Source organism: Microcaecilia unicolor, chromosome 1, assembly GCF_901765095.1.
Source record: "Microcaecilia unicolor chromosome 1, aMicUni1.1, whole genome shotgun sequence".
In the NCBI taxonomy this organism is placed as follows: Eukaryota; Metazoa; Chordata; class Amphibia; order Gymnophiona; family Siphonopidae; genus Microcaecilia; species Microcaecilia unicolor.
In genome coordinates, this window is record NC_044031.1 from 399,850,480 (window position 1) to 399,875,673 (window position 25,194).

A 25,194-nucleotide genomic window follows, 5' to 3' on the forward strand; every position below is an offset into this window, starting at 1 on the left:
CTTACTCCCCCAGTGGTTACCAACCCCCTTCCACCCCCCCCAAAAAATTGTAATTATTATTTTGCCAGCCTCTATGCCAGCCTCAAATGTCATACCCAGCTCCATGACAGCAGTATGCAGGTCCCTGGAGCAGTTTTTAGTGGGTGCAGTGCACTTCAGGCAGGTGGACTCAGGCCCATCCCCCCCCTACCTGTTACACTTGTAGTGGTAAATGGGAGCCCTCCAACCCCCCCAAAACCCAGTGTACCCACATGTAGGTGCCCCCCTTCAGCCATAAGGGCTATGGTAGTGGTGTACAGTTGTGGGGAATGGGTTTTGGCGGGCATTTGGGGGGGGCTCAGCACACAAGGTAAGGGAGGTATGCACCTGGGAGCTATTTTTGAAGTCCACTGCAGTGCCCCCTAGGGTGCCCGGTTGGTGTCCTGGCATGTGAGGGGGACCAGTGCACTACAAATGTTGGCTCCTCCCACAGCCAAATGCCTTGGATTTGGCCGGGTTTGAGATGGCCACCATTAGTTTCCATTATCGCTGAAAACCAATGCCGGCCATCTCTAAAGCCGGCCCAGATGTTGAGATTTGGCCGACTCCGACTGTATTATTGAAACAAAAGATGGCCGGCCATCTTGTTTCGATAATACGGTCGGGACGCCACTTTACGGGGCCGGCCTTGAAGATGGCTGGCCCCAATCGATTATGCCCCTCCATGTGAGCTGCTCTGGAACCAGCAAACCCTGAGACTAGGTGCTAAGTTCTGTTCCAGGACCAGCAGTCGGAAAGCCCAGCACTTCACCTGCGGTGACCGCCATTCCACAGTGGTTGAGCCCCTGGGTGCAGGCGGCTGACATTTCTTAGAGGATTCAGGCAACAGGAAAATAAAAGGAGCAAGCTGAGAAAGCAGAGTTCCGTATCAGGTTCTGGTTTATGGTTCACAGGCAGGTGGCCAGCAGAAGATAATCCTAGGTTCAGGCTCAGGTTCACAGGCAGGCAGCAAGCAGAAGGTAATACTAGGTTCAAGCTCAGGTTCGCAGGCAGGCAGCAAGCAGAAGATAATTCCAGGTTCAGAATCAGGTTCACAGGCAGGTGGCAACAAGCAGGAACAGTAGAATAAAGGCACCAGGAATCTCCAACCGAAGTACTTTTTCCCCTGGGGTGAGTCATTGATTCCCCACTGCCTTATGGCATTAGCCCTCCATGCCTGAGGCTGATGTCACTGAAAGTCTGTGAATTTGAAGCTGCCATTTCTCAGCTTGATAGTGGTTGTGAAGATTATCCAAATGCACCCAAGCAGATTAGACACTTTTGAATGTTTGTCAAAGTTACGCATTTTTTCGCCACCTTGGAGGCAGGGTCTGAACCCTGACTTCTGCAACATGATTGAAAATAAAAATAAAATTTAAAATAAATGTTTTAGAGTATAATAAAGAGACGTTCAATTAAAACAAACCTGACAATAAACAACAAACATAATTTGATAAAAACATTATCTGGAGACCTTCATTTAATGTCCATTTGGCTAAGCAGAATAAAAACTGAGAAGATGAGGAAGCTACTGGACATGAAAAGGGGCACACACTTTAAGATCTGAGCTCTGGAAGAAGAGCTGTTTTGTGCCAGAGAAGTATGAGTACATCACCCACTTGTTTACCTGATTCAGTCCTGCTTGTCAATGGAAGATTAAAGTATACTACAATTTATGACATTTCCTATCTAGGCAACCTGTGCAAAACCAGGCTTTAAATCTCTCACTCTTCATGTAATAAGCAAGTGTATTTTCAGCAATGGTTAGATGCTTCAGCTCCTGCAATCACTAAGAATTCCAACAGAGGGTATAATTTCTAATCCATTTTACAGAAATCGTACAGTGATCACAATCTTATAGTATGGACAACAATCTGTGCCCTTTTACACATATTCAGAGCTCTTTTGCAAAGCAATAATGTAACATACAGAAAAAAAAGTGTGTTTACTAGCCAACAAAATTATTATTTAAAGATTTGCTTTCATGTGATCAGTTGCCTGCTGCCATTTCATTTAAATTCATTGTGAATCATGCAAGGTGCACAACAGACATGGAAAACATCATAACAATGAGAACCATAGTACAGAGAACAAGAGACACAAAGAACTGTCCTCTATCACAGCAAGGCTGGCTTTATTCTTCCAGGGAAATCGGAATCACCAAGGAGGAGAAATTATCACACACAACAGCACTAGCCTCTGGAGTCCACCAGAGAGCGTTGACTTTCATCTCCATGTCATAGATCATTCTGTCCACATTTTCAATTTCACTGTCCAGGTTCTTCTGCTCTATAGAGGTTACTGTTTCATCAGAGATTACATTTGTGACATGTAGACTCAGGAAGCTATTTAAAAAAAATGGTACCTGTAAAAAAGAATAGAGTGTTTATTACTATAGAATCATTAGCAGATGTCTTATGCAAAGTGCCACAAGTGGCAGGAATGTACATTTATACAGCACCTGTATAAATGCAATCCTAATATTTTATAATTTAACGCCCATAGCACAGGGATAGAAAGTATAATTACCATTTTTAGCTGCATTTCACTCCAGCAACAGAACCTGTTATTGAGGATGTTTCTGTTCATCTATAAACATGGGGAGTAAGCCAATAAGGTAGGCATTAACATTTCCACGATAATTGCTTGCACAAGTGAGTAGAATAGCAGCGTTCATGTGCACATATGCATGCAAATATCAAAATTCTGCCTAAAAGCCCGAGTTGCAACACAGTCTATAGATATCAGACTGACTTCAACCATCTACAGCAGAGGTCTTCAACATGTCCCGGGGCTGCATGCAGCCCCTGCAATCCATTTTTGTGGCCCTCATATCCAGCAACCCCTGCTACTACTGCGGGTAGAGAAAAGGCACCATGAAGCTCTGCTGGGTCACATGTGCCTGTGTGGTTACATTGACACCCATGCATGCACATGTTGGTGCCAAAGTATCCTGGAGCTAAAGTGTTGAGTGCCCAAATGTGCCATACCAAGTTGTACCTGTGGCAAAATGTGCCAGTGTCAAATTGTCCCTGTACCAAAATTTCCCAGTGCTGAAATGTCTGTGTGGCAAAATATCCCATAGCCAAAGTGTCCTGGTACCAAAATACACCAATGCCAATGTGTCAAAGTGACAAAATGTCTCTGTGATGAAGTGCCCCGATGTTAAATTGTACCAGTGCCAAAATGTGCTGTGCCAAAATTTCCTGGTAAAAATGTGTCATTGTGAGGAAATATCTCAGTACTTTAGTTTTATGGTGCTGAAATGTCCCAGAGCTGAAGTGTCCCATGTCAAAGTTTATGGGTGCCAAAATGTGTCAGTGCCAAAATGGCCCAGTGCTAAATTGTCCCATGCCAAAGTGTACCAGTGCAAAAAGTGTCCTGGTGCTAAAATGTCTCAGTGCCAAAACATCCTGGTGCTGAATTGTCCCAGTTCTAAAGTTTTCCAGAGCCCAAGTTTTCTGGTGCCAAAATATGTCAGTGCTGAAATTTCCCAGTGACAAAATGTCCTGGTGCCAAAGTGTTCCAGAGCTAAAGTTTTGAGTGCACAATTGTGCCTGTGAATAATTTGTCCTATGACAAAATGTGCCAGTGCTTAACTGTCCCAGTGGCAAAGTGTTTCATTGCTTTAGTGCCAGGTTTCAAAGTGTACCAGTCTCAAAATATATATCGGTGCCAAAGTGCCCAAATACAAAAATGGCCAGATTTCAAAATGCACAGGTGCAAAATGTTAATGAACCGAAGTGTCCCAGTGCCAAACTGTTCCATCCCAAAATCTCCTATGCCAAAATTTCCCAGTGCCGAAGCGTCCCATGCAAATTATGCTGGTGCCAAAGTGTCCCAGTCCTGATGTATCCCAGTGCCAAAATATGACAGTGCTGAAATTTTCTGGTTATGAAGTTTCCAGGTGCTAAAATGTCCCGGTGCCCAAGTGTACTGGTGTCAAAATGTGTCAGTGCTGAACTGTCCCAGTGTCAAAGTAAGTATCCCAGTGCCAAAATCTTCCAGTGCCACAGTGTCCCAGTGCTAAAATATGCTATTGCTGAAATGTACTGGTGCCGAATTGTCCCAGTGCTCAAAAGCCCTGGTGCCAAAACATCCCTGTGCTGAACTTTCCTGGTGCTAAATTGTTCAGGTACAAAGTACCCTTTTGCAAAATGTTTTGGTGCCAAAGTGTCCTGGAGCAAACATGTCCATGTGTCAAATTTCCAAGTGCCAAAGTATCCAGGTGACATGGAGGCATATTTTTTTTTTCTGTTTCAATTTGTTTATTAATTTTAAATGTTTTAATAAGAATACACTTGTTATTGAAATGCAGCCATAGTACAATTTATACAGAAATAATAACATTCCTTAAAGAAAACAACTTAAAGAAGTAAAACCTACTTCATAAATAATCTTAATTCTTAACTAACATAGTAATTATTGCTTCCTTAGACCTCATTATTGGAGGAGACGAAAAGAGTTAGGGGAACATATAACAATAATTTCGCAGAAATAATAAAGTGGCGTAATATTTCCTTGTAATATTACAACTGTTTAGAATCAAGAAAAGATTTAAGGGCATCTGGTGAATAAAATGTATATTTAACCTGACCCAGTCTCACAAGGCACTTACACGGATAGGCCAGGAAAAACATCCCTCCTATCTCAACAGTTCTTGATTTCAATGCCAAGAAGGCTTTCCTTCTCTGCTGAGTCGATTTTGTAACATCAGGAAAAATCTGTACTTTAATACCCCAAAACAGGTTTTTAAATTCATAAAGTACTGTTTCATTATGTTGTTTAAATCCTGTTCAAATATTAAAGACACTATCAATGTAGACCTTTCTGTTGTCTCATCCAGTGTTTGTTCAAGTATAGCTGAAATGTTTCCAGGATCTAAATTCATAAGTTGAGCTTCGTGACTTTTCCCAATCTCTCCTTTAGGAGTAGGAATGTAGTATATTTTATTAACAGGGGGCATAGCTTCCAAAGGCATTTTCAACACCTCATTCAAATATCTTTTGAATAAATCTAGTGGAGTAATCCCTAATAGTTTGGGAAAGTTCAATAAACGTAAATTTAACCTTCTATTAAAGTTTTCAACTTGTTCCCTTCGTCTCCGAAGTTCAACATTATCTTTCACCACATTTATTTTAAATTCTTGACGAGAATCTATATTCTTTTGGATAACAGTCATTTTTCCAGCTATTTCTTCTTTTATCAGGTCTACCTTTGCATTTAACTCACCAAATCTCTTATTAAAGTTACTGACTTCTCCCGATGTTTGTTGTAAAGTCATATCCATCCTGTTCAGCTTTACCCAAATCATTTCGAGATTTACCTCCTGCGCTCTCTCTGAGGTCCCTGCCTCTGCTCCCAGCGTCTTCTGTGGAACTTCCCGACCCTCACCGTGGATCTCACCTGAAACACTTCCGGTAGGGCGCTGATCCACATCGGTACTCGTCAACGATGCTGGGCAAGGAGGTTTACTAATCGATGGTGGAGAGAGAGATACATCCTCTCCCAGTGGGTCCTCCACTTCCCCAAGGAGCCCCGCTATAGGATCCACATCTCTGCCTGTTTGGGAAATCGGCATGAAAAAACGGTCAAGTCCCGTCTGAATCAATGAGGGAGTCGAGGTAGGTGGGGGAACTATCCTCGTCAACCCCTTCCTTTTAGTATGGGGCATTTTATCAGCAATAGTTTTCCTCTCAGATCGGTTCTTGGAGCGACTTTCCGCGCTCCCTATTACGCCGCCATCTTGGATCGTCTCCTCATGGAGGCATATTTTCAAAGCACTTAGACTTACAAAGTTTCATAGTAACCCATGGAACTTTGTAAGTCTAAGTGCAGTTGTCCTGGTGCCAAAATGTGCTGGTGCCAATATGTCATGGTGCTGAAGTGTCCTGGTGCTAAAGAGTTCCAGAGTCACAGTGTTTCAATGCCAAAATGTGTCAGTGGATGCCCAAAATCGGCTTTCGATTATACCAATTTGGACAACCCTGTGAGAAGGATGCCCATCTTCCGATTTATGTCGAAAGATGGGCATCCTTCTCTTTCAAAAATAAGCCTGAAAGTGTCCCAATACCAAAATGTCTGGTTGTCAAAATGTGTCAGTACCAGAATGTCCTGATATCAAAGTATCCCAGTGCCAAAGTTTCCCATTCCAGAATAGTCTATGCTAAATTTTCCCATGCCAAAAAATGCTGATACCAAAGTGACCCAGTCCCAATGTGTCCCATGCCAAAATGTGCCAGTGATGATATTTGCTGGTGTTGAAGCTTCCAGGTACCAAAATGTCCTGGTGCCAAAATACAACAGTGCCTAAATATCTGTACCAAAGTGTCCCATGCCTAAATATCCTGCTGCTCAAATGTCCCAATTCCAAAGTGTCCCACTGCTAGAATGTGCCTGTTGCCAAAATCTCACACCAAAGTTCCCCATTGCCAAAATGTACTGGTGGTGAACTATCATGGTGCTGAAATGTGAAGGTGCCAAACTGTCCCAGTGCTGAAGTGTCGAAGTAAAACAGTGTACCATGCTGAACTCTCCTGGTACCAAAATCTGCCGGTGCAACAGTGTCCCAGTGCTAAAATATGCTTTTGCTGAAATGTACTGGTGCCAAAGTGTCCCAGTGCTCAAAAGCCCTGGTGCCAAAATATCCCTGTGCTGAACTTTCCTGGTGCTAAATTGTTCAGGTGCAAAGTACCCATTTGCAAAATATTTTGGTGCCAAAGTGTCCTGGAGCAAACATGTTCATGTGCCAAAATTTCCAAGTGCCAAAGTATCCAGGTGACAAAATGTCCCAGTGCCAAGATCTCTCACTGCCATGGCATCCCAGTGCTAAAGTTTCACTGTGCCAATGTGTCCCATGTCAAAATGAACTGGTGTTAAAGTGTACTGGTGACAAAATGTGTCAGTGCTGAAATGTCCCAGTGCCAAAGTGTCCACTGCTAAAATGTGTTTGTGCCAAAATATGAAGGTGCCAAACTGTCCCAATGCTGACTTGTACCAGTTACCAAAATGTAACAGCACCAAAATGTCCCAGTGCTGAAGGGTCCATATGCCAAAATGTCCCAGTGCAGTTGTCCTGGTGCCAAAATGTGCTGGTGCCAATATGTCATGGTGCTGAAGTGTCCTGGTGCTAAGGAGTTCCAGAGCTGCAGTGTTCCAGTGCCAAAATGTGCCAGTGCCAAAGTGTCCAGGTACCAAAATATGCCAGTTCATAAATGCCCTGGTGCTGAATTGTCCTGGTGCCAACGTATTCTGGAGCTAAAGTGTTGAGTGCCCAAATGTGCCATACCAAATTGTACCTGTGCCAAAATGTGCCAGTGTCAAATTGTCCTAGAGCCAAAGAGTGCTAGTACTGAAGTGTCTCTGTGCTGAATTGTCCCTATACCAAAATTTCCCAGTGTTGAAATGTCTGTGTGCCAACATATCCCATAGCCAAAGTGTCCTGGTGCCAAAATACATCAATGCCAATGTGTCAAAGTGACAAAATGTCTCTTTGATGAAGTGCCCCGATGTCAAATTGTGCCAGTGCCAAAATGTGCTGTGCCAAAATTTCCTGGTAAAAAGGTGTCATGGTGCTGAACTATCTCAGTACTGTAGTTTTATGGTGCGGAAAGTCCCAGGGCTGAAGTGTTCCATTGCCAAAGTGTCCCAGTGCCAAAATGTAACAATGCCAAAGTGTCCCATGTGAAAGATAATGGGTGCCAAAATGTGTCAGTGCCAAAATGGCCCAGTGCTAAATTGTCTCATGCCAAAGTGCACCAGTGCAAAAAAGTGTCCTGGTGCTAAAATGTCTCAGTGCCAAAATGTCCTGGTGCTGAATTGTCCCAGTTCTAAAGTTTTCCAGAGCCCAAGTGTTCTGGTGCCAAAATATGCCAGTGCTGAAATTTCCCAGTGACAAAATGTCCTGGTGCCAAAGTGTTCCAGAGCTAAAGTGTTGAGTGTACAATTGTGCCTGTGAAGAATTGTTCCTATGACAAAATGTGCCAGTGCCTAAATGTCCCAGTGGCAAAGTGTTCCAATACTGTAGTGCCAGGTTTCAAAGTGTACCAGTCTCAAAATATTTATCAGTGCCATAGCAACCAAATACAAAAATGGCCAGATTACAAAATGCGCAGGTGCAATATGTTAATGTACCAAAGTGTCCCAGTGCCAAACTGTTCCATCCCAAAGTCCCTATGCCAAATTGTCCCAGTGCCGAAGTGTCCCATGCAAAATATGCTGGTGCCAAAGTGTCCCAGTCCTGATGTATCCCAGTGCCAAAATATGGCAGTGTTGAAGTTTTCTGGTTCTGAAGTTTCCAGGTGCTAAAATGTCCCAGTTCCAAAGTGTATTAGTGTCAAAATGTGTCCATGCTGAACTGCCCCAGTGTTAAAGTATCCCAGTGCCAAAATATGCCAGTGCCAAGATTTCCTGTGCCGAAGTGTCCTGGTGCCAAAATATGCAGTAGCCAAACTGTCCCAGTGCTGAATTGTCCCAGTTTCCAAAATGCCCAGCACCAAAATGTCCCAGTGCCAAAGAGTCCCATGCCAAAACATAATGGTGCTGAAATGTCCCAGTGTCAAAGTGTCCAATTGCTAAAATGTGCCTGTGCCAAAATATCCCACACCAAAGTTTCCCAGTGCCAAAATGTGCTGGTGCTGACCTGTCCTGGTGCTGAAATGTGAAGGTGACTGTCCCAGTGCTGAATTGTCCCGGTTCCAAAATGTTCTGGTGTAAAAATGTCCCAGTGCTGAAGTGTCCAAGTACCACAATCATGTGCCATGCTGCATTCTACTGGTGCCAAAATATGCTGGTGACAAAGAGGGGCATAATCGAAAGGGACACCCAAGTTTTGCTGAGGACGTCCTCGCAAAATGTCTTGATGGAGGGGAGAGGAAACCCGTATTATTGAAACAAGATGGACGCCCATCTTTTGTTTCGATAATACGGTCAGGGACGCCCAAATCTTGAAATTTAGGTCGTCCTTAGAGATGGTTGTCCCTAGACTTGGTCATTTCTGATTTTCGGCGAAAATGGAAACCAAGGACGCCTATCTCAGAAACGACCAAATGCAAGCCCTTTGGTCATGGGAGGAGCCAGCATTCGTAGTGCACTGGTCCCCCTGACATGCCATGACACCAACCGGACACCATAGGGGGCACTGCAGTGGACTTCATAAATTGCTCCCAGGTACGTAGCTCCCTTACCTTGTGTGCTGAGCCATCCAACCCCCCCAAAACCCAAAACCCACAACTGTACTGTATACTACTACCATAGCCCTTATGGGTGAAGGGGGGCACCTAGATGTGGGTACAGTGGGTTTGTGGTGGGTTTTGGAGGGCTCACATTTACCACCATAAGCATAACGGGGGGGATGGGCCTGGGTCCGCCTGCCTGAAGTGCACTGCACCCACTAAAACTGCTCCAGTAACCTGTGATGGACCTGAGTATGACATTTGAGGCTGGCGTAGAGGCTGTCACAAAATATTTTGAAAAACTTTTTTTGAGGGTGGGAGGGGGTTAGTGACCACTGGCGAAGTAAGGGGAGGTCATCCTCGATCCTCTCCTGTGGTCATCTGGTCAGTTCAGGCACCTTTTTGTGCCTTGGTCGTAAGAAAAATAGGACCAGATAAAGTCATCCAAGTGCTCGTCAGGGATGCCCTTTTTTTTTTGCATTATGGGTCGAGGACGTCCATGTGTTAGGCATGCCCAATTCTCGCCTTCGCTACACCTCCGGCGTGCCCCCATGAACTTTGGTCATCCCCATGACAGAAAGCAGTTGGGGATGCCCAAAATTGGCTTTCGATTATACTGAGTTGGGCAACCCTGTGAGAAGGAAGTCCATCTTCTGATTTGTGTCGAAAGATGGGCGTCCGTCTCTTTCGAGAATGAGCCTGAAAGTGTCCCAGTGCCAAAATATGATATTGCTAAAATGTACTGGTGCTGAATTGTCCCAATACCAAAATGTCCCAGTGATGAAGTGTCCTGGTGCTTATATAGCCTGGTGCTTAATTGTGCCAGTGCCAAAATGTCCCAATGCTGGTGTTCTAGTGCCAAATTATGCTGGTGCCAATATGTCCAAGTGCTGAAGTGTCCTGGTGCTAAAGTGTTCCAGAGCTGAAGAGTTCCAGTACCAAAATGATCTGAAGTTTAGCTGTCCAGTGCTGAAATGTGCCAGTGGTGAATTTACCTGGTGCCAAAATATGGTAGTTCCAAAATGTATAGGAGTCAGAATGTCTTTGTGCCAAAGTGTCCCAATACCAAAGTGTCCAGCTGCCAAAATGTGCAGTTGATGAAGTGTTCTAGTGTCAAAATGTCCTAGTGCCAAAGTGTTCCACAAATAAAATGTCCTGGTGCTTCAATGTACTAGGGCTGAATAGCCCAGTGCCAAAGTGTCCCAGTGATCAAAAGTCCCAGTGCCAAAATGTCTCTGTGCTGAAGTTTCCCAGTGCTAAATTGTTCAGGTGCAAAGTATGCTAATTGGAAAATGTCTTGGTGCCAATGTGTCCTGGAGACTACATGTCCAGGTGCCAAAATGTCCCAGTGCCAAGATCTCCTACTGCCAAGGTGTCCCTGTGCCAAATGTCCCATGCCAAAATTTTCCTGTGCGAAATTGTCCCTGTTCCAGTGTATGAGTGACAAGTGACAAAGTGTCCTGGTGCTAAAGTGTCCCTGTACCAAAATGTCATGGTGCTGAAATGTAGGGTTGCCAAAATATCCAGGTGTCCCAGTGTCAAAATGTAGCAGTGCCAACGTATCCCAGTGCCATTATGTGCCTGTGCTGAAGTGCCCAGATACCAAAACGTGCTAGTACAGAACTGAAACAGTTTCCAATTGTACTATGGCCAAAATGTGCCATTCCAAAGAGTCCAGAGCCAAAATGTCTCATGCTGAATTGTTCCAATGCCAAAACGTCCCAGTTCAGAAGTGTCCCTGTGCCTAAATGTCCCGGTGCTGAAAATACCTGGTGCCAAAGTGCCCCAGTGCCAAAATGTGCTGGTGCCTAAATGTGCAGGTGTCAAAGCTTCCTGGAGCTAAAGTGTCCCAGTGCCAAATGTTCCAGAGCTGAAGTCTTGAGTGTGAAAAATGTTCCAGTGGCAATTTGTCCCTGTGCCAAAATGTGCCAGTGTCCAATTGTCCAGGAACCAAAGTGTACAAGTGCTGAATTGTCTCTATGCTAAAGTATTCTATTGAATTTTTCAGTGTCAAAATACATCTATACCAATGTGTCTCAATGTGAAAATGTGCCTGCACTGAAGTGCCCTGATGTCAAAATATGCCATTGCAAAAATGTCCCGGTGCCAAAATGACCCAGTGCAAAAATGCACTGTGCCAAAGTTTCCTGGTAACAAAGTGTCATGGTGCTGAAAAGCGAATGCTACATACCTGTAGAAGGTATTCTCCGAGGACAGCAGGCTGATTGTTCTCACTGATGGGTGACGTCCACGGCAGCCCCTCCAATCGGAATCTTCACTAGCAAAGTCCTTTGCTAGCCCTCGCGCGCCCGTGCGCACCGCGCATGCGCGGCCGTCTTCCCGCCCGAAACCGGCTTGAGCCGGCCAGTCTCATATGTAGCAAAAACCAAGACAAGGGAAGACACAACTCCAAAGGGGAGGCGGGCGGGTTTGTGAGAACAATCAGCCTGCTGTCCTCGGAGAATACCTTCTACAGGTATGTAGCATTCGCTTTCTCCGAGGACAAGCAGGCTGCTTGTTCTCACTGATGGGGTATCCCTAGCCCCCAGGCTCACTCAAAACAACAACCAAGGTCAATTGGGCCTCGCAACGGCGAGGACATAACTGAGATTGACCTAAAAAATTTACCAACTAACTGAGAGTGCAGCCTGGAACAGAACAAACAGGGCCCTCGGGGGGTGGAGTTGGATCCTAAAGCCCAAACAGGTTCTGAAGAACTGACTGCCCGAACCGACTGTCGCGTCGGGTATCCTGCTGCAGGCAGTAATGAGATGTGAATGTGTGGACAGATGACCACGTCGCAGCTTTGCAAATTTCTTCAATGGAGGCTGACTTCAAGTGGGCTACCGACGCAGCCATGGCTCTAACATTATGAGCCGTGACATGACCCTCAAGAGCCAGCCCCGCCTGGGCGTAAGTGAAGGAAATGCAATCTGCTAGCCAATTGGATATGGTGCGTTTCCCCACAGCCACTCCCCTCCTATTGGGATCAAAAGAAACAAACAATTGGGCAGACTGTCTGTTGGGCTGTGTCCGCTCCAGGTAGAAGGCCAATGCTCTCTTGCAGTCCAATGTGTGCAGCTGACGTTCAGCAGGGCAGGAATGAGGACGGGGAAAGAATGTTGGCAAGACAATTGACTGGTTCAGATGGAACTCCGACACGACCTTTAGCAAGAACTTAGGGTGAGTGCGGAGGACTACTCTGTTATGATGAAATTTGGTGTAAGGGGCCTGGGCTACCAGGGCCTGAAGCTCACTGACTCTACGAGCTGAAGTGACTGCCACCAAGAAAATGACCTTCCAAGTCAAGTACTTCAGATGGCAGGAGTTCAGTGGCTCAAAAGGAGGTTTCATCAGCTGGGTGAGAACGACATTGAGATCCCATGACACTGTAGGAGGCTTGACAGGGGGCTTTGACAAAAGCAAACCTCTCATGAAGCGAACAACTAAAGGCTGTCCTGAGATCGGCTTACCTTCCACACGGTAATGGTATGCACTGATTGCACTAAGGTGAACTCTTACAGAGTTGGTCTTGAGACCAGACTCAGACAAGTGCAGAAGGTATTCAAGCAGGGTCTGTGTAGGACAAGAGCGAGGATCTAGGGCCTTGCTGTCACACCAGACGGCAAACCTCCTCCATAGAAAGAAGTAACTCCTCTTAGTGGAATCTTTCCTGGAAGCAAGCAAGATGCGGGAGACACCCTCTGACAGACCCAAAGAGGCAAAGTCTACGCTCTCAACATCCAGGCCGTGAGAGCCAGGGACCAGAGGTTGGGATGCAGAAGAGCCCCTTCGTCCTGTGTGATGAGGGTCGGAAAACACTCCAATCTCCACGGTTCTTCGGAGGATAACTCCAGAAGAAGAGGGAACCAGATCTGACGCGGCCAAGAAGGAGCAATCAGAATCATGGTGCCTCGGTCTTGCTTGAGTTTCAACAAAGTCTTCCCCACCAGAGGAATGGGAGGATAAGCATACAGCAGACCCTCCCCCCAATCCAGGAGGAAGGCATCCGATGCCAGTCTGCCGTGGGCCTGAAGCCTGGAACAGAACTGAGGGACTTTGTGGTTGGCTCGAGATGCGAAGAGATCCACCAAGGGGGTGCCCCACGCTTGGAAGATCTGTCGCACTACACGGGAATTGAGCGACCACTCGTGAGGTTGCATAATCCTGCTCAGTCTGTCGGCCAGACTGTTGTTTACGCCTGCCAGATATGTGGCTTGGAGCACCATGCCGTGACGGCGAGCCCAGAGCCACATGCTGACGGCTTCCTGACACAGGGGGCGAGATCCGGTGCCCCCCTGCTTGTTGACGTAGTACATGGCAACCTGGTTGTCTGTCTGAATTTGAATAATTTGGTGGGACAGCCGATCTCTGAAAGCCTTCAGAGCGTTCCAGATCGCTCGCAACTCCAGAAGATTGATCTGTAGATCGCGTTCCTGGAGGGACCAGCTTCCTTGGGTGTGAAGCCCATCGACATGAGCTCCCCATCCCAGGAGAGACGCATCCGTGGTCAGCACTTTTTGTGGCTGAGGAATTTGGAAAGGACGTCCCAGAGTCAAATTGGACCACATCGTCCACCAATACAGGGATTCGAGAAAACTCGTGGACAGGTGGATCACGTCTTCTAGATCCCCAGCAGCCTGAAACCACTGGGAAGCTAGGGTCCATTGAGCAGATCTCATGTGAAGGCGGGCCATGGGAGTCACATGAACTGTGGAGGCCATGTGGCCCAGCAATCTCAACATCTGCCGAGCTGTGATCTGCTGGGACGCTCGCACCCGCGAGACGAGGGACAACAAGTTGTTGGCTCTCGCCTCTAGGAGATAGGCGGGAGCCGTCCGAGAATCCAGCAGAGCTCCTATGAATTCGAGTCTCTGTGTTGGGAGAAGATGGGACTTTGGGTAATTTATCACAAACCCCAGTAGCTCCAGGAGGCGAATAGTCATCTGCATGGACTGCAGGGCTCCTGCCTCGGACGTGTTCTTCACCAGCCAATCGTCGAGATATGGGAACACGTGCACCCCCAGCCTGCGAAGTGCTGCTGCTACTACAGCCAAGCACTTTGTGAACACCCTGGGCGCGGAGGCGAGCCCAAAGGGTAGCACACAGTACTGGAAGTGACGTGTGCCCAGCTAAAATCGCAGATACTGTCTGTGAGCTGGCAGTATCGGGATGTGTGTGTAGGCATCCTTCAAGTCCAGAGAGCATAGCCAATCGTTTTCCTGAATCATGGGAAGTAGGGTGCCCAGGGAAAGCATCCTGAACTTTTCTTTGACCAGATATTTGTTCAGGGCCCTTAGGTCTAGGATGGGACGCATCCCCCCTGTTTTCTTTTCCACAAGGAAGTACCTGGAATAGAATCCCAGCCCTTCTTGCCCGGATGGCACGGGCTCGACCGCATTGGCGCTGAGAAGGGCGGAGAGTTCCTCTGCAAGTACCTGCTTGTGCTGGAAGCTGTAAGACTGAGCTCCCGGTGGACAATTTGGAGATTTTGAGGCCAAATTGAGGGTGTATCCTTGCCGGACTATTTGGAGAACCCACTGATCGGAGGTTATGAGAGGCCACCTTTGGTTAAAAGCTTTCAACCTCCCTCCGACTGGCAGGTCACCCGGCACGAACACTTGGATGTCGGCTATGCTCTGCTGGAGCCAGTCAAAAGCTCGCCCCTTGCTTTTGCTGGGGAGCCGAGGGGCCTTGCTGAGTCGCACGCTGCTGACGAGAGCGAGCGCGCTGGGGCTTAGCTTGGGCCGCAGGCTGTCGAGAAGGAGGATTGTACCTACGCTTGCCAGAAGAGTAGGGACCAGTCTTCCTTCCCCCGAAAAATCTTCTACCTGTGGAGGTAGATGCTGAAGGCTGCCGGCGGGAGAACTTGTCGAATGCGGTATCCCGCTGGTGGAGATGCTCTACCACCTGCTCGACCTTCTCTCCAAAAATATTGTCCGCACGGCAAGGCGAGTCCGCAATCCGCTGCTGGAGTCTATTCTCCAGGTCGGAGGCACGCAGCCATGAGAGCCTGCGCATCACCACACCTTGAGCAGCGGCCCTGGACGCAACATCAAAGGTGTCATACACCCCTCTGGCCAGGAATTTTCTGCACGCCTTCAGCTGCCTGACCACCTCCTGAAAAGGCTTGGCTTGCTCAGGGGGGAGCGCATCAACCAAGCCCGCCAACTGCCGCACATTGTTCCGCATGTGTATGCTCGTGTAGAGCTGGTAAGACTGAATTTTGGCCACGAGCATAGAGGAATGGTAGGCCTTCCTCCCAAAGGAGTCTAAGGTTCTAGAGTCTTTGCCCGGGGGCGCCGAAGCATGCTCCCTAGAACTCTTAGCCTTCTTTAGGGCCAAATCCACAACTCCATGAGGCAACTGGGTGCGCATCAGCTCTGGGTCCCCATGGATCCGGTACTGGGACTCAATCTTCTTGGGAATGTGGGGATTACTTAGTGGCTTGGTCCAGTTCGCAAGCAATGTCTTTTTTAGGACATGGTGCAAGGGAACAGTGGACGCTTCCTTAGGTGGAGAAGGATAGTCCAGGAGCTCAAACATTTCAGCCCTGGGCTCGTCCTCCACAACCACCGGGAAGGGGATGGCCGTAGACATCTCCCGGACAAAGGAAGCGAAAGACAGACTCTCAGGAGGAGAAAGCTGCCTTTCAGGAGAGGGGGTGGGATCGGAAGGAAGACCCTCAGACTCCTCGTCAGAGAAATATCTGGGGTCTTCTTCCTCTTCCCACGAGGCCTCACCCTCGGTGTCAGACACAAGTTCACGGACCTGTGTCTGCAACCGTGCCCGACTCGACTCCGTGGAACCACGTCCACGATGGGGGCGTCGAGAGGTAGACTCCCTCGCCCGCATCGGCGAAGCTCCCTCCGCCGACGTAGTCGGGGAGCCCTCCTGGGAGGTGGCCGCAGTCGGCACCGCACGCGGTACCGACGTCGGGGACCTCACCCCGGGCGATGGGCCAGCCGGCGCCACACTCGACGGTACCGGAGGCGCAAGCACCGCCGGTACCGGAGGGGTAGGGCGCAACAGCTCTCCCAGAATCCTTGGGAGAACGGTCCGGAGGCTCTCGTTCAGAGCGGCTGCAGAGAAAGGCAGAGGTCGATGCAGGCGTCGACGTCAGAACCTGTTCCGGGCGTGGAGGCTGTTCCGGGCTGTCCAAAGTGGAGCGCATCGACACCTCCTGAACAGAGGGTGAGCGGTCCTCTCGGTGCCGATGCCTGCTGGGTGCCGACTCCCTCGGCGACCCAGAGCTCTCGGTGCCGACGCGGGGAGGAGACCGGTGTCGATGCTTCTTCGACTTCTTCCGAAGCATGTCACCGGAGCTCCCCGGCACCGACGAGGAGGACGTAGAATCCAGCCATCGCTTCCTCGGGGCCGAGGCCGAAGGAGGTCGATCTCGGGGGGGCTGTACCGCAGGAGCCCTCAGGGTAGGGGGAGACCCACCCGAAGGCTCACTGCCACCAGCAGGGGAATGGACAGCCCTCACCTGCACTCCAGACGATGCACCACCGTCCGACGACATCAGCAGACGAGGTCCCGGTACCACCGACGTCGATGCAGTCGCCCGATGCCTCAGCGCCGATGCAGAGACTCGATGCCTCGATGCACCCGATACACTAGCAGCTGAGGAAGAAGGTCTGGACGCTGACGACATCGATGCACTCGATGCCCCCGGTGCCGATGCCGACGAAAAGCCCGAGAACAAAACGTTCCACTGGGCTAATCTCGCTACCTGAGTCCGCCTTTGTAACAGGGAACACAGACTACAGTTCTGAGGACGGTGCTCGGCCCCCAGACACAGAAGACACGACGAGTGCCTATCAGTGAGCGAGATTACCCGGGCGCACTGGGTGCACTTCTTGAAGCCGCTGGAAGGCTTCGATGTCATGGGCGGAAAAATCACGCCGGCGAAATCAAAATCCGAAATGACGAAAGTGAGCACCAAAACTTTAAGGGAGAAAAATCTCGACTGAGGCCGAAAAGAGGCCTACCCCGACGACGAAAGAAAACTTACCGGGGCAAATCTGAAAAATACGGGAAGGGGCAAACGAAACCCAAGAGGGCTTCCGGAGCACTTCCCAACAGTTTGTGAGGATTTTCCGAAGAAAAAACACGTCGAAAAAGGACGCACGAGGTCGACTTTCCGGGGCTCGACACGGTGAAAACACAACCGTACCGAGTGCGGACGAAAGAAGACTGGCCGGCTCAAGCCGATTTCGGGCGGGAAGACGGCCGCGCATGCGCGGTGCGCGCGGGCGCGTGAGGGCTAGCAAAGGACTTTGCTAGTGAAGATTCCGATTGGAGGGGCTGCCGTGGACGTCACCCATCAGTGAGAACAAGCAGCCTGCTTGTCCTCGGAGAATATCCCAGTACTTTAGAGTTCTGGTGCAGAAATGTCCCAGGGCTGAAGTGTCCCAGTGCCAAAATGTCCTGGTAGCAAAATATGCAAGTTCCAAAATATTCCACTCTGACATTGCTTGGGCCAAAATGTCACAGTGCCAAAGTGTCCCATGCCAAAGTTTGCTTGTGTCAAACATGTCACTGCCAAAATGGCCAAGTGCCAATTTGTCCCTGTTCCAAAGTGTTTCAGTGTGTACAAAAAGTGTCCTGTTGCCAAAATGTCCTGGTGCCAAAGTGTCCAAGTGCTCAAGTGTCCCAGAGCCAAAGTTTTCTGGTGCCAAAAAGTGCCAGTACTGAAGTATTCCAGTGCCAAAATGTCCCAGTTCCAAAGTGTCCCATTGCCATACTGTCCTGTGCCAAAATCCCCTTTGCCAAATTTTACCAGTGCCAAAGTGTCCCATACCAAACTGTGCTGGTGCCAAGGTGTCCCAGTGCCAAAATGTGCCTGTGATAAAGTGTCCCAGTCATGATGTATCACAGTGCCAAAATGTGCCAGTGCTGAAATATGTCAGTGCCGAATTGTCTCAGTGCCAAAACATGCAATTGCCAAAATATCCTGTGCCAAAGTGCCCACTGCCAAAATATCATGGTGCTGAAATGTAAATGTCCCAGTGCCAAAGTTTCTGACTGCTAAAATATGCCTGTGCCAAAATATCCCACACCAAAGATCCCTGGTGCCAAAATGTTCTGGTGCTGAACTATCCTGGTGCCAAAATGTGCAGGTGCTAAAATGTCCTGGTGCTGAAGTGTCCTGGTGCTAAAGTGTTCCATAGCTGAAGTGTTCCAGTTCTAAAATACCCCAGAACCAAAGTGTTCTGAAGCTTAACTGTCCATTGCTAAAATGGGGCTAATACATATATTTGACATCACTTCCTCACTACATCACCTTACTTGGTGCCATTTCTAAGTTAAAATGCACATGAGCAGCCAGCACCTTTTACTTTGGTGATTTCACTGACCGACAGCATCTCACAGGAGCCTTTGACTTTGCTCCTTCAAGTAAAGCATTTTTTAACTTTCCATGTGAGCGAATCAACTTTCTTTTCCTTGGATTTAATAGTGAATTTATGGCCATTCCCCTTTGTGACTCTGTCACTCTAATTTAAAGTAACATATCTCTGTGGCAGCAGAATCTTTTACTATAGTCTGTGTTAGTGGACCCACAGTGTCTATCCTTTAATTTCACAGGAAAATATGGCTTTCCCGTTTTTGGAACCTTGTTCTTTTAAACTCAAGACAACATAATTTGGTGGACGCAATATCTTTTATTCTCCTAGTCTGGGTTCATTCCACAGCTGTTTCACTCTTTATATTTTAGATTGTTAATGTTGGCACTGGAGGTGCTTCATCATAACCACGGGCATGTAGATTTGGCGAAGCGGCATTGTTTTTTATAGACCTTCTAACCAAATGTTTAGATCTATTAGGCATATTTTTGGTATTTCTTTCACTGTTGTTTATATTGGACAATAGATCATGTGCTCATTTCATGAGGACTGTTTCAAATTTTATATATAAATTTTTTTTCTCCTTCTTCTCCCATAGGAGTTGTATAATAACATAGGAAATTGTTTTTAGTGTACTCCCTACTTGTGTACTTTGATATTGAACTTGGGTAAGGCAGTCTCTCTTTTTGGATTTAGATTATACTTTTCTCTTCTTTATCTAATTATATGCATGGTAGTGTTTTTCTTCATTTTTTCACAATGGTTTGGTGACTCTCATTTTATTAACACCGGTCACAAAAGCTGTACTTTGTATCTTACATCACTAGGACTTATGAAGCATACAGTGATAATGATGTTTCATATTTTACTGTTGATTATAGATGCTCATTATTTTATTATGTATGTGTTCTTCTATAAGTACATTTTATATTTCTGTATATATGCTTTTTACATTTTATGTTTGATTTTAATTTATATGTTTTATTAATAGACCCTCGAGGCAGGTATTGCTTATGCTGAAACACGGCCAGTGTCGGGTGTGATCTAAATAAAGGAATCCTGTTGTCTCAGTCTTGAAGAACCAGTTGTGCTTTTCTTTTTTGCATTGATAAAATGTGCCAGTAGTGAATTCTCCTGGTGCCAAAATGTACCAGCACCAATATATCCAGCTGCCAAAATGTGCAGCTGCAAAATATCCCAGAATCAACGTGCCCAGATACCAATCTGTCTCATTCCCAAATCTTCTAAGCCAAATTTTCCTATTGCCAAAGTTTCCCATACCAAAATATGCTGGTGCCACAGTGTCCCAGTGCAAAAGCATTCCAGTGCCAAAACGTGCCTGTGCTAAAGTGTTCCAGTCCTGATGTGCCCCAGTGCCAAAATGTGTCAGTGCTGAAATTTCCTGGTGTTGAAGTTTACAGATGCCAAAATGTCACATGCCAATGTACAGTATACTGGTGCCAAAATTTGTCAGTGCTGAACTGTCCCTTGCCAAAATGTGCCAGTGCTGAAATTTCCTGGTGTTGAAGTTTCCAGGTGCCAAAATGTCCCGGTGCCATGTGTCTTGGTGTCAAAATGTGTCAGTGCTAAACTATCTCTAGCCAAACTGTCCTGGTGCCAAAATTTGCCAATGCCAAAATATCTGTACCAAAGTGTCCCATGCCAAAATATCCTGGTGCTGAAATGTCCCATTGCCAAAGTGTCCCACTGCTAAAATGTGCCTGTGCCAAAATATCTCACACCAAAGTTTCCCAGTGCCAAAATGTGCTGGTGCTGAAGGTGCTGAAATGTGAAGGTGACAAAGAGGGGCATAATCGAACGCGAACGCCCATCTCCATGGGCGTCTATCTCCGAGAACGGGTACATGAAGGGGTGGGACAAACCGTGTTTTCAAAAAAAAATGGGCGTCCATCTTTTTTCCGATAATACGGTTTGTGCCAGCCAAATGCATCGGATTTGTGCGGATTTGAGCTGGGCGGTATCGTTTTTTCAGCGATAATGGAAAACAAAGGCGCCCAGCTCAAAAACGACCAAATCCAAGGCATTGGGTTGTGGAAGGGGCCAAGATTCGTAGTGCACTGGTCCCCCTGACATGCCAGGACACCAACCGGGCACCCTAGGGGGCACTTGTAACAATTAAAAAAACAAAGCAAACTACCTCTGAATTCCATAGCTCCCTTACCTTGGATGCTGAGCCCCCCCAAATCTCCCCCAAAACCCACTCCCCACAACTCTACACCATTACCATAGCACTTATGGCTGAAGGGGGGCACCTAGATGTGGGTACAGTGGGTTTTGGGGGCGGTTTGGAGTGCTCCCATTTACCACCACAAGTGTGACAGGTGGGGGGGGGGGGGGGATGGGCCTGGGTCCACCTGCCTGAAGTCCACTGCACCCACTAACAACTGCTCCAGGGACCTGCATACTGCTGTGATGGAGCTGGGTATGACATTTGAGGCTTGCATACAGGCTGGAAAAAAAGTTTTTAAAGTTGTTTTTTTTGGGTGGGAGGGGGTTAGTGACCACTGGGGGAGTCAGGGGTGGTCATCTTCGATTCCCTCTGGTGGTCATCTGGTCATTTAGGGCACTTTTTTGGGACTTGTTTGTGAAAAAAAAGGGTCCAAAAAGTGACCCAAATTCGCGCTAAAAACACCTTTCTTTTTTCAATTATTGGCTGAGGATGCCCATCTCTCCTCGGCCGATAAACTTGCCCCAGTCCCGCCTTCACCATGCCTCTGACATGCCCCCGTCAACCTTGGCCGTTTCTGCGACAGATTGCCGTTGAAGACGCCCAAAAATCGGCTTTCGATTATACCAATTTGGGCGCCCGTGGGAGAAAGACGCCCATCTCCCGAAATATTGGTGTCTTTCTCTTTCGAAAATAAGCTGGAAAGTGTCCCAGTGCTGAATTGTCCAGTACCAGTATGTCCTGGTGCAAAAATGTTCCAGTGCTGAAGTGTCCAAGCAAAACAATGTGCCATGCTGAACTCTTCCAGTGGCAATATTTGCTGGTGCCAAAGTGTCCCAGTGCTAAAATATACTATTGCTGAAATGTACTGGTGCCAAATTGTCCCAGTACTCACAAGTCCCAGTGCCATTGTCCCTGTGCTGATGTTTCCCAGTGCTAAATTGTTCAGGTGCAAAGTATCTTATTTGCAAAATGTCTTGGTGCCAATGTGTCCTGGAGCAACATGTCCATGTGCCAAAATGTCCCAGTGCCAAGATCTCCCATTGCCAAGGTGTAACAGTGCCAAAGTGTCCCTGTGCCAAAATGCCCCAAGCCAAAATTGGTCTGTGTCAAATTGTCCCTGTTCTAGTGTATGATTGTCCCAGTGGCAAAGTGTCCTGGTGCTAAAGTATCCCTGTACCAAAATGTCATAGTGCTGAAATGTGTGGGTGTGCCAAAATATCCAGGTGCCAAAATGTGGCAGTGCCAATGAGGCATATTTTCAAATACAATGATGCCAATGTGTCTCGATGCCAAAATGTGCCCGCGCTGAAGTGCCCTGATGTCAAAATGTGCCAGTGCAAAAATGCACTGTACCAAAGTTTCCTGGTAACAAAGTGTCATGGTGCTGAAATGTCCCAAGCCTGAATATCCCAGTGCCAAAATTTCCTGGTACCAAAATATGCTAGTTCCAAAATATCCCACTCTGAAGAGTCCTGTGCCAAAATGTCACAGTGCCAAAGTTTCCTGATGTCAAACATGCCACTGCTAAAATGGCAAAGTGCCGAATTGTCCTTGTCCCAAAGTGTTTCAGTGAAAAAAGTGTCCTGGTGCCAAAATGTCTCAGTGTCAAAATGTCCTGCTGGCGAAGTATTCCAAAGCCAAAAAAAGTGTCAGTGCTGAGGAATCCCAGTGCCAAAATGCCCCAGTACCAAAGTGCCCCTTTTGTCAAACTGTAGATAATTTTGTGGACCAAAGTGCAGATTTTGAAGATGATCCTTTCTTTGATTGGGAGCCAGTGCAGCTTTTCTCTGAGGGGGTTAGCACTTTTGAAACGTGTTTTACCAAATATCAGCCTGGCTGCTGTGTTTTGGGCTGTCTGGATTTTTTTTGTGAGTTGTTCTTAGCATCCCGTGTAGATTCCATTGCAGTAATCTGCATGGCTTAGGACAATTAATTGTATTAGGTTTCGAAAAATTTCTCTTGGAAAGAAAGGTTTTAATCATTTAAGTTTCCACATTGAATAGAACATTTTCTTTATTACGGAGTTTACTTGGCTCTCAAGGGTAAGGTTGTGGTTGATTGTGACTCCGAGTATTTTTAGGCTGTCTAAGATATGGAGGGTGTTTCCTGGAGTGTTTATGGTTGTGGGTTTGTAGTTGTTATGTTGAGATGAGAGGGTGAGGCAGTGTGTTTTTTCAGTGTTCAGTTTCAGTTGGAATGAATTTGCCCAACAGGCTTATTTTTGAAAGTGATCGCCGGCCATCTTCCGACATAAATCAGGAGATGGCCAGCGATCTCTCAAAAGCGGCAAAATCGGTATAATCGAAAGCGGCTTTTTTGACACCATCACTGCTTTCCCGTCGCCGCGATGGCGAAAGTTCAAGGGGGCATGTCGGCGGTGTAGCGAAGGCGGGACATGGGCGGGCATGGGCGTGGCTACCAGATGGCCGGCTTTTGCGGATAATGGAAAAAAAAAGCGGCGTTAATCAGTATTTCACCGCTTTTACTTGGTCCTTTTATTTTCACGACCAAGCCGAACTGACCACCAGAGGGAATGGGGGATGACCTCCTCATAGTCCCCCAGTGGTCACCAACCCCCTCCCACACTAAAACAATAAAAATAAAAACCTTTTTTGCCAGCCTGTATGCCAGCCTCAAATGTCATACCCAGCTCCCTGACAGCAGTATGCAAGTCCCTGGAGCAGTTTTTAATGGGTGCAGTGCATTTTAGGCAAGCAGACCCAGGCCCATCCCCCCCTACCTGTTACACTTGTGGTGGTGTTGAGCCCTCTAAACCCCCCCAAAGCCCACTGTACCCACATGTAGGTGCCCCCCTTCACCCATAAGGACTATGGTAGTGGTGTAAAGTTGTGGGGAGTGGGTTTGGGGGGGATTTGGGGGGGGGGCTCAGCACCCAAGGTAAGGAAGCTATGCACCTGGGAGGTATTTGTATATTTTTAAAACATTTTTAGAAGTGCCCCCTAGGGTGCCTGGTTGGTGTCCTGGCATGTCAGGGGGACCAGTGCACTACAAATGCTGGCTCCTCCCACAACCAAATGCCTTGGATGTCGCCGGGTTGGAGATCACCGGCATTTTTTTCCATTATCGCTGAAAAACAAAACCAGCCATCTCAAACCCGACGACCTCTGGCATTTGGCCGGGCTAAACTGTATTATCAAAAAAAAAATGGCCGGCCATCTTTTTCGATAATACGGTTACGGCCAGCTTTAGCATCGCCGCCAAAATAGATCGCCGGCGACGTTCGATTATGCCCCTCCAAGAGTCCATAATGTTCAGGCCGTCATAAGCCCCAGCCCTGTTGGAATTGGGAGGAGACCACTTTTGGAGGGAAAATGTGACTGATATAAAGCCCCAGCCCTGTTAGAATTCTTTTTATCTGTGGCTCCTGCTTCCCTGGCCATCATACCATTGAGTAATAGGCAGAAGGTCTTTGGCCAGCTCAGCCATTCTACCAGGAGGAGAAAAGGAGTGGTGAACAGTAACAGAGTTGCTGAGGCTTCTGTACTTGCATGAAGGTACAAACTGGAATAGGGAACCAGCGCACTGCCAAATCTGAAGAGGGAGATAAAGGAGTGAAGCAATTTGGAGAAGTAGGATAAACAAAGGATCCTGGTCCTGAGAGGCAGGAGGGGACACATATGATGTCCCTGGGATCTACAAAGAAAAGAGACTGACAGTGATGCTCCCATCTGGAGTAAACTATGTAAAAGAAGGAGTCTTAAAGCAGTCGAGAGCCTTAAAGAAACAAATAAGACTATAAGTGTTTGATACTAATTTTGCTCTCTGCATCTGTCTATATTATTGTAGATGTTGAGATTTAAATCTTTGTCTCTATTTTAAGTAAACTCTTTTGATTCAAAACACCAATTCTGGCCTGGACTGAGTAATTATGTGCCAGCGGAGTGTGCATTATTTTTGCTAACGCCCCCCCCCCCCCCCCCCGCCCCAGTGAATACAGATCACAACCTGGAATCACCAAATAACAAATATATTTTATGCAATTACCCTGCTTAATACTGATCTTGACAGGAAGGAGTTACATTTCAATGTAAAATGACATGTGATTTAAGATTGCTGATGTTTTATTGTAATACAGTTACTCCCCTTTTACAAAGCCATGTAGTAATGTCAACACAGCCCATTCAAAGTGAATGGCTAGCGCGGCTTTGTAAAATTGGTGGGGGGGGGGGGGGGATACTGAGCTAGTCTGAATAACAGAATAGATTTCCTTAAGAAAATTAGCACTGGTATTGCGATGAGGTAATACCAAGGCTGGATCATCCTATCCAGAGAACTGTTGATATAGACTGTTCATGCTGCTTGTTGCTTCTTCAGTTTATTTTTTTTTTATCTGTGATCCAAGGAAACTCTCTAGAGGCTAATTAAGGTACTTTATTGTCTGTACTTTAGTGTATTGTGCTAAATATATTTCCTACTTTTGATGTCAACATCAGGCTAATTC

The 25,194-nt window shown here is 47.2% G+C and overlaps 1 protein-coding gene across 2 annotated transcripts; it reads right to left on the reverse strand.

Moving 5' to 3' along the window:
- Window positions 1-1,490: 1,490 nt before the first annotated feature.
- LOC115460288 (regulator of G-protein signaling 9-binding protein B-like) lies at window positions 1,491-24,233 on the reverse strand. 2 transcript variants are annotated; one of them, XM_030190085.1, is made up of 4 exons: window positions 24,139-24,233; window positions 5,425-5,580; window positions 2,548-2,607; window positions 1,491-2,383 (listed from the first exon to the last, which is right to left on the reverse strand). In XM_030190085.1, the coding sequence occupies exons 2-4, from the start codon at window positions 5,455-5,457 to the stop codon at window positions 2,153-2,155; spliced, it is 324 nt and encodes a 107-aa protein (XP_030045945.1). In that variant the 5' UTR covers window positions 5,458-5,580; window positions 24,139-24,233; the 3' UTR covers window positions 1,491-2,152. The 2 variants fall into 2 exon arrangements, with proteins under 2 accessions (XP_030045945.1, XP_030045946.1); XM_030190086.1 differs by lacking the exon at window positions 5,425-5,580 and having other exon boundaries at window positions 24,139-24,220.
- Window positions 24,234-25,194: the final 961 nt, after the last annotated feature.